Source organism: Vigna unguiculata, chromosome 3, assembly GCF_004118075.2.
Source record: "Vigna unguiculata cultivar IT97K-499-35 chromosome 3, ASM411807v1, whole genome shotgun sequence".
Taxonomy (NCBI): Eukaryota; Viridiplantae; Streptophyta; class Magnoliopsida; order Fabales; family Fabaceae; genus Vigna; species Vigna unguiculata.
The window spans coordinates 26,121,245-26,130,272 of record NC_040281.1 but is presented as its reverse complement, the minus strand read 5'-3'; the positions used below and the strand labels follow the sequence as shown (position 1 = coordinate 26,130,272).

The window sequence follows — 9,028 nt, the reverse complement described above, 5'->3', positions numbered from 1 at the left end:
GCGGACAGGAAGTAATTTGAGTAATCCTTGTTGTATCTTTTTTTTGGTAGTGTGGCAGTCAATTTCCACGTGTTTGGTACGTTCGTGGAAGACTGGGTTTGTGGCAATTTTAATTGTTGAAGCATTGTCACAATAAATAGTAGCCGGTGATGTGTAGGTGATATGAATGGCTTGTAAGAGATGAGTTAACCACTGAATTTCACAGGATGTTTGAGCAAGAGCATGATATTCTGATTCTGAGGAGCTTCTGGAGATGGTTGCTTGCTTTTTGGATTTCCAACTAATTGGTGATTCTCCAAGATAAATAATGAAACCAATGACAAATCGTCTTGTATCTACACAATTCGCCCAATCAAAGTCGTTGTAGCCTCGTAGGTGGATGTCACTATGAGCAGGAAGAAAGATGCCTTGACCAATGGTTTGTTTGAGATATCTTATCACACGAAAGGCGGCTTGTAAATGATCCTTTGTGGGGGCAACAACATATTGACTAAGGTGACTAACAACATACGTTATGTCCGGCCTGGTGTTGGTCAAATAAACTAACTTTCCAATTAATCTTCTATAAGTGGTAGGGTCATCCAGAGGATCACCTACGGCCTGCATCTTGACAGAAAAGTTAAGAGGAGTGCTAACAGGAGAGCAATTGATCATACCAGTCTTAGTTAAAATATCAAGGGTATACTTTCTCTGGGATAAATTGATACCATGCTTATTTCTAGCAATTTCGAAACCAAGAAAATAAGTAAGGGTCCCTAGGTTTTTTATTTTAAAGTTCTTATCAAGCTGTGAAGTAATCTGATCTATGGAGGATTGATCATTACCAGTAAGGATGATATCATCCACGTAAACAAGCAAAATGGTGATGCGATTATCAACAAATTTAACAAAGAGAGAATGATCAGCAGCAGTTTGGGTAAAATTATGAGTGAAGAGAAAAGGGAAAGCTTCGTATACCACTATCTGCTGGCCTGCTTTAATCCATATAAGGATTTGTGCAGAAGACAAACCTGTCCCTTTTCAATGGTAAGACCAGGAGGTGGGTCCATGTAGATAGTCTCCTCAAGATCCCCGTGGAGAAATGCGTTGTTCACGTCAAGCTAGGATAACTTCCATTCTTTAGAGGTTGCAATAGCTAGGATGAGACGAACTGTGGAGAGCTTGGCAACAGGAGCATATGTGTCATGGAAGTCCATGCCCTCAAGTTGTGTATATCCTTTAGCAACTAAACGAGCTTTGTGTCACTAAATAGATCCATCTGCTTTGTGCTTCACCTTATAAACCCATTTACAGCCTATTGTGTTGGTGCCGAGCGGAAGATTAGTTAGCGTCCATGTGTGGTTCTGTTCCAAAGCTAAAAGTTTATCTTTCATAGCCTTCTGCCAGCTAGATTCTTTTGCAGCTTCATTATGGTTTTTGGGTTCAATGCCACCATCAATGTTCATAATTGTATGCTGAAAAGAGGAAGACAACCGAGACAAAGAAAGAAAAGATTGTATATAATATTTACTTTTCCTAGCAGTGTCAGTGTTATTTACGTAATAATCTTGGAGATGTGTAGGCATCTTTGTGGCTCTCTTACTTCTTCTCACATTATCATTATTAATGGCATTATCTTGTGTATCTATATCATTATTGCATGGAATATTGTTGTCATCAAGCGTTTCATCATGCGTTACAGTATCATTATAATCAAATTGAATGCTGCAATTATGAGGAGTGGGTAAGCAAACTTGTTCAGTGGATTCATTATCTATGTTATGACAACTAGGGAAAACATCTTCATGAAAAACAACATTTCGTGAAATGATGATGTCATGTTTCTTTAGATCAAATATAACGTACCCTTTGGTGTGAGAGTTTAGGCCAAGAAAGATGCTAGCACGTGCCCGAGGATCAAACTTGGACCTTTTTGCAGACAAAGTTTGAGCAAAGCATAAACAACCAAAGACTTTAAGAGAGCTAATATCATACATCTTATTATGCAATTTTTCATAAGGGGTGGAATTCTTTAAAAGAGGTGTAGGAATATTATTGATTAAAAACGTTGCATGAATCAAAGCATAAGACCAAAACTGTTTTGATAATTTGGTTTGAAAAAGCAAGGATCTAGTGACATTTAAAAGATGTTAGTGTTTCCTTTCAACTATCCCATTCTGTTCAGGGGTTTCTACACATGTTGTTTGATGTATAATACCTTTAGAATTAAAGAAACTTGGCATGTTAAACTCAAATCCATTATCACTTTGTATGACTTTGATCTTAGTATCCAATTGGGTTTCAACATAAGAAATAAAGGTTTTAAGATGCTCTCTAGTTTCAGATTTTGTTTTCATAAGAAAAACCCATGTGAATCTACCGTGATCATCAATTATGGTCAAGAAATATTTGTGCCCATGCAGAGAGATAACAAGGGAAGGCCCCCAAATGTCAACATGCAAGAGATCAAACAAGTTAGCAGCATACGAATCACTATTTGGAAAAGATAATTTTCTTTGCTTAGCCATGTGGCAAATATCATAGTACATGTCTTTAGGACTAATGAAATCAAATCTTTGCCTTAAAATTTCTAATCTCTTATCAGAAGGATGCCCAAGTCTCTTATGCCAAAGATTGCTAATATACATGTTATTAACATTGTGTTTAGAACAAGTAAACACATATAATCCTGCTTGATGTTTAGCTGAACCAATCGTCCTTTTGGTCATCTGATCCTGTATGAAACAACCACATTCAGAGAAAACAACTTGCAATTGTGACTTTTCAATTAATTTGGATACAAATATCAGATTATGTTTAAAATCTGGGATAAACAAAACATCTTTTAAAATAATATCATCATGGAGTTGAACAATGCCTTTATGCGTGGCTATCACAAACAAGCCATTTGGCAAATTAACATTGAGATCTTTAATTCTGTTATGTGAAGAAAACATGGATAGATTTATACAGACATGATTAGTTGCACCTGAATCTAAAATCCAATTATGCGAATGAGAGTTGTAAAGATTAAGAAAGATATTACCTTGTCCCATGGAATTTGTAGAGAAATTACTGACTTGGCTATTCTTGTTTGATTCATTGGAATCATTCCCTGATTTTATGAGTGCCATAAGAGCTTGGTATTGTTTGCTTGTCAATCTAACCTCTTCATTATCCCCATCGTCCTTGACATCTACGTTCTTTGGCTTGTTGTTGACTGACTTATAACCTGGTGGGAAACCATGTTTCTTGTAACAAGTATCAACAAGATGACTAGATTTTCCACAATAATTGCACACACGTTTGCTGGTTTTGCTGGATGGGAAGCCGTTCTTTCGGTAGCATACTGCCTCAGTGTGTCCTGGTTTTCCACAGAAAGTGCAAGTAGTGGTGCTAGAAGCAGCAGCCAAATTCTTGGTCTCCAAATTTACAAAGGCATTGTTAGCCATTATTTGTCTTTCTTGCTGAACTACATAAGAAAAAAATCTTTGAAATAGGAGATAAGGGATCTAACAACAAGACATGCGATTTCACATTACTGTAACAATCATTCAATCCTCATAAAAATTGCATCGCGTGATCTTCTGCTCTTCTTTGCATATAGGTTTCAGAAGCCTTGCATGAACACCTAGGTTTGCATGTGCACCCCATATCTGGTCTGAAGTTCTCAAGCTCGTCCCAGATTACACGGAGTTTCGTAAAATATTCACTTACGCTTAAGTCGCTTTGCTTCAATTGGCCAGCCTCTGTTTGAAGATCTGATATGCGCAACAGATCTCCCTGGAAGAATCTTGCCTTCAAATCATTCCAGATGTCTTCTGCATTTTCCATCCAAAGGATGCTTTGCCTAATGTTAGAAGATACTGAATGAACGATCCATGACACAACCATATCATTGCATCGTTGCCATGCATTGAACAAAGAATTTTCCTTCTCTGGTTTCTTGGCCGAACCATTGACAAACTGGGATTTGTTCTTTGCACTTAAGGCGGTAAGCATTGATTTGCTCCAAGAGTGGTAATTTATAGAGTCAAGAACGGGAGAAACAAGAGCCACGGCTGGGCCTTTGCCAGGATGAAGATAAAGGTAGCTTTCACTGGTTAAGGTCGTCGATGCTTCTTCTTTAGCCATGTTGAAAAGAAACACGAAGATGAAAAACAAGAAACTGTGAAAAAATAGTTACAAGTGATAACAATCAGAGTAAAGAAAAACGCAAGAGCTCTGCTGCCATTTTAAACCCCATGCAGCCTCATGAAGACAAAAAGAACTTAGATGCAGAAACAGGTTTACGTTGACAGAGAAAAAGAAGGTTTGCAGAATGCAACAGAAAGGGGAGAGAGAAAAAACTGAACTGAATTTATTATTATGAAAGCTTATGTACAGAGTAACACTGAAAGGAGTTATATAGCAGAAAAAAGAAACTAACTATTGATTCTGTTATAAACAGAACATTATTTAATTATGAATTTTCAGTTGCTGGACAGTAGGATTTAAGGCTGTTGCACGGGTTCTGTTGTATTCTGAGATATGTATGTAATTCGTGTGATATTTTTGTGTGGAAGACTATGGTGGAGGACTCTTCTTGGCTCATTCTAAGCCCAAACTATAAATTTTAAATATTAAAAAGAACGTTTGGTTTGTTGAGATTTCTAACATTTAAATAAATGTAAAAACCATAATTAGTATTTTGTTATTAAAAATACACTTCAAGAGTTTGGTTTTGGTCCGTACAATATGTTGTTTTGCTTACAAAGCCATTCCTTCGAAAAATAACAAAAGAAAAATTAAAATTAGTCAAATTCTTGGTTCGTCTAAACCTAAGAATGAGGCTGTTCTGTAAGATATTTGAAGTATAAAATAATTAAAATTTTCAAAATAATTATTAAAAAACAATTATTTTAAAAATAAATTATGCATACAAATATATAACAGGTCAAAACAATACTGACACAGTGAGACACGGACACTCTCTAGTACCAAACGCATGTTCCACGATAACAAATAATTTAGTTTTCCTTTTCATTTCAATATTATATGATAATATTAACATCTTAAAAAGTAAAAGGGCTTATCATCGCTGGCAAATTCTGCCGTACCACCACCGACACTCGGCCATAAAAATCCTGACCACTGTTGTTGGGCTAGCTGGTAAGGAAAAACATCTTTAAAATCCTCAAACTGTCATAAATGAACTCGTATCACACATGTGACAACTCTCAACAAAACTACTTACATGAATACCAGATCTTAACCATTATTATTAACATTTGTATAAAGTAGTTGTAAGAATTCATTCCAACTTTCAAAAACTACATCAGTGGAATAATAATTCAAACCCATATATTATATAGAAATAGGAAAAGAAATCCTGAGACTCAAATTAGGACCAGAAATAAAAGCCCTTTATTATCTGAGCCCGCCCCATTCAATTTTCGCCCTCCTTCCGCCTGCAACTTCAGATTTCACAACTTATTAATGGACCACACATAGTTATATTATATTAGTTTAGTTCAGTAGTATAATTTAAAATAATAAATTCAAAACACTCCATTTATATTCCTCGCCCTTTTTTGGGAGAAAAGCATGCCCTACATAAAATACCAACTTAAATTACACTTCCTTTCTTTTCAAATATATATATTTATAAAAAATACAGAAAAAGAAATAAAAAGAAAAAGAGCATTTTACAGATTCTCTAAAATTCCAAGATAATTCTAGTCCTCTTCATCGCCGACATCCTTTGACGACGGCAACGACGAAAACGAGGAACTCGAGTTTCTGCAAAACACGGCGCGTTCCGCGTCGTGAGCCTCACTCGCGACAAGAAAGTGACCCAACGAATCCACCAACTCAACCAAATTCTCTTGGCAGAGAAATTCGTCGCTGAAAACCCTCTCCACCTCTCTCCCGAAATCATGGACGAAGACGTGGGTCTTGCCGGCCTTCGCGCTCCGGGCGAGAACCGCCGCCGTGAAGATTGCCGACATCCGCCCGGGAGCCCCCGGAAAGTACCCCCTGGGCCCGTCGACGAGAATGACGTCCCACGCAACTTGGTATATGTGGTTGGGCAGATCGTTGATGGCGAGCTTGCATTCGGAGAACAAGAGGTTCTGAACGGGCCGGCAGTCGGCCTGGGCGTGGGCGCGGGCCTGGGAGAGAAGTTTGGGGAAGTCGGAGACTTTGGTGGTGAACTGGACGTCGTAGGCTTCGACGCCGGGGTTGGACTGCTCGAACTTGGAGATGGCGTATTCGTTCTCGTCGAGGAAGACGGTGCGCCCCTGGTGGTTGAGTGCAGCCCAGAGGAGGGACTCGTGGGTGAGACCGAAGACGAGGAAGTTGGGGCGCGGCGTGAGGAGGAGGGCTTTGGAGAGGGCGGCGAGCTCCGCGGAGGACATGGGCTTGGCAGAGACGTTGGAGGCGGCGGCGTAATGGAGGAGCGCTTTGGAGACGGAGGGCGGGAGAGTGGAGAGGGCGGCGGCAGAGGTTGAGGCGGCGGTGGAGGAGATGGTTGTGGTGATGAGGGTGCAGGTGAAGAGTAGTGTGGAGAAGAGGAGGAAGAAGAAAAAAAGAGAGAGGCGGTGGGAAGAGAAGAGTGTTGTGGCGTTGGTTGGTAGAGGGGTTTGTTTGTGAAGAGAAGGGTGGAAGAGTATGAGCTTGGTGTTGTTGGAATTGGTCTTCATTTTGGAGGAGAAGAAGAAACGAATGTGTCTATGTTTGTTCAGTTGTGGGAGTGAAAACAGAGATGAGATGAGGAAGGTGCATTGAAGTTGGGGAGGGACAGAGGAATCGCGGAGTGGATTCAGAGGGTCACACGTATCCCCAGACTCCTGCCATAGGTTGTGGGAACTGTAAATGCCTTGGTCCACTCTCTGTTTAATGTAAACACTGCCAACAATATTTTCAAAATAGCTCAAAAAAAAAAAAAATGTGAACAAGACAAGGTAACTTTCAAATGTGATCTGAAACTTTGAGTTAGTGAGACGCATATCGTGCTTAAGTGTGACAAAATTTAGCATTATCAACCTGATGCCGGCAAAGAAAGGAATAATTATCGTTAATGTTGGCAACATTAAACATAATCGGTATCTGTTGAAAATCATATGCACTACCTAACTGCTATGATTTTGATAACTACCGAGTGTCCCAAGTGAAGCGATGTTGATGGCATTGACCAAGAACTTCACGTTCACATCCCAAATCACGCGATCCTATCTATAGTTTGAGAGAATTAGGGTAATCCTGTTGAGTAGGAAATACACATTAATAAAGTCCAAATCCCCTGATTACGAATTGAATTTTGAATTTGATTATTGTTATGGCGGCAATCAAGGGGAGCTTTAACATATTCTCACTAGACCTTATAATAATTTTTTATTTGTTTTGTTCACGTTTATCCTAGCAACCTTTCTCCAAGCACTATGTCCTTTTTTACTCCTATGTTTGTTTTAGTTAAACTTTAATGGAAGGGTGCTCTTTATTTCTAAGTCACATATTTACTCCTTTTTCCACCGCTTCACCCTTTGTTTTCTTGTGCTTACTTTCCTTTTGTTTTCTGTTTCAAAGGATCTTACTTTAATTATTCATAATTGATTTTTTCTTTCATAGGGGTTAGTTATTTCAATAGTTTCTATCTTGGAATGTCGTCAGGTTTTTAGAGCCAAACTAACTAACCTATTGAAGTAACAACCTCCTTACCAGTTCACAGTTACATTATTATACTAGGTATTATTTTTTATCATCCTTATATAAAGTTAATTATGTTTTTCTTAAATGTTAAATATGCTTTTAGTTGTTAAATATTATATGAAATTGGAATTTATTTTTATTCATAAATTAAAAATATATGATATTTTTAATTAGGTTGACATTTGAGATGAAACATATAAACCGTATAAATAATTTAAATAATAGTTTAAAATATAATTTAATACATACAAAAATAGCGCAATTAGATTAAAAAAATTATATTTATTTATTTTTAAAGTTTGAGGACGAAATTTTAGAATATCGATGAATTCAAATTTAATCATTAATTATTTTTGTACTTACCCGATCCAATAATGTGGTCCAGTAAGGCCCATTAAGTCTTAATGGTATATTATAGAATATGCCCATGAAAGTAAATATTCACATATTAGTAACTATAACAAATCTTAATAGTTTTATTATGTTATGATATTCTTTAGTAACATATATTTACATAATATTTGATATACGAGGTATGTTTTCACATAATAATAATTATTATTATCATTATTTAATTGAGATAAGTCATTATTTTTTTATATTATTTATATTACTAGTTTTATCTCATGGACCTTAGGACTCAAAACCCCATAAATACAGCTAGTATTCCTTAGGGAAAAAAACACTCTCTTATACTTATTCTCTCTTACTTGAAAGATGTTATCTTTCTTATTAACTTGAACGTCGAAGAGTCTTTTGCAGGTGAGTTTTCTCTTGTGTTTCAATCCTTAGGAGCATCATATTAAGGTTTGTCAAAATCATAAAAATCTTGCCACTTGTCGAAAGGCTTGCCTCAAGTCCCCGGAAAAAACATTTGGTGTCCACCAAGAAAACGAACAACAACACAAAAACTATGACGAGGAGCTCGCTACCTTGCAAGCCCATCATCCTACCGATCTCCAAACGCCGAATCAAAAGCATAATACATGAGGTTAATTAATTACGTTCATTCATTACTAAAATTAATATTGTTTAACGCACTTGGCTGACTTGTTCATCAGAACGTCTTCTACAGGCACATCTCTCATTCGGCTTGGAGCGGACGAGTACCAAGATATCCTGGTCTAAGGAAGAGAATTGATTGTTTGGCACGAATGTAGAAAATCTCTTTTATACCAGTTAAAATGGACTTTTTAAACTGATTTTCGAACTGATGTAAAAACAAGGGCTATAGAAAGTATTGAATTTTTAAATCGATTCTGGAACCGATTTAAAAAAAAAAATTTACTTTCTATACCTAGTTTGAAACAGATTTGAAAAGATTCACTTTTTGTATCTGTTGGTGAACAAACCGTTATAA

The 9,028-nt window shown here is 37.1% G+C and overlaps 2 protein-coding genes across 2 annotated transcripts; both read right to left on the bottom strand.

Moving 5' to 3' along the window:
- Positions 1-1,244: 1,244 nt before the first annotated feature.
- On the bottom strand, positions 1,245-1,976 carry LOC114175229. The gene has a single exon (XM_028059996.1). The coding sequence runs from the start codon at positions 1,974-1,976 to the stop codon at positions 1,245-1,247; it is 732 nt and encodes a 243-aa protein (XP_027915797.1).
- A 3,595-nt stretch (positions 1,977-5,571) lies between these two features.
- Positions 5,572-7,269, bottom strand: LOC114176135 (protein IRX15-LIKE-like). Its single transcript, XM_028061070.1, has one exon. The coding sequence runs from the start codon at positions 7,080-7,082 to the stop codon at positions 5,697-5,699; it is 1,386 nt and encodes a 461-aa protein (XP_027916871.1). The 5' UTR covers positions 7,083-7,269; the 3' UTR covers positions 5,572-5,696.
- Between the last annotated feature and the right edge of the window lie 1,759 nt (positions 7,270-9,028).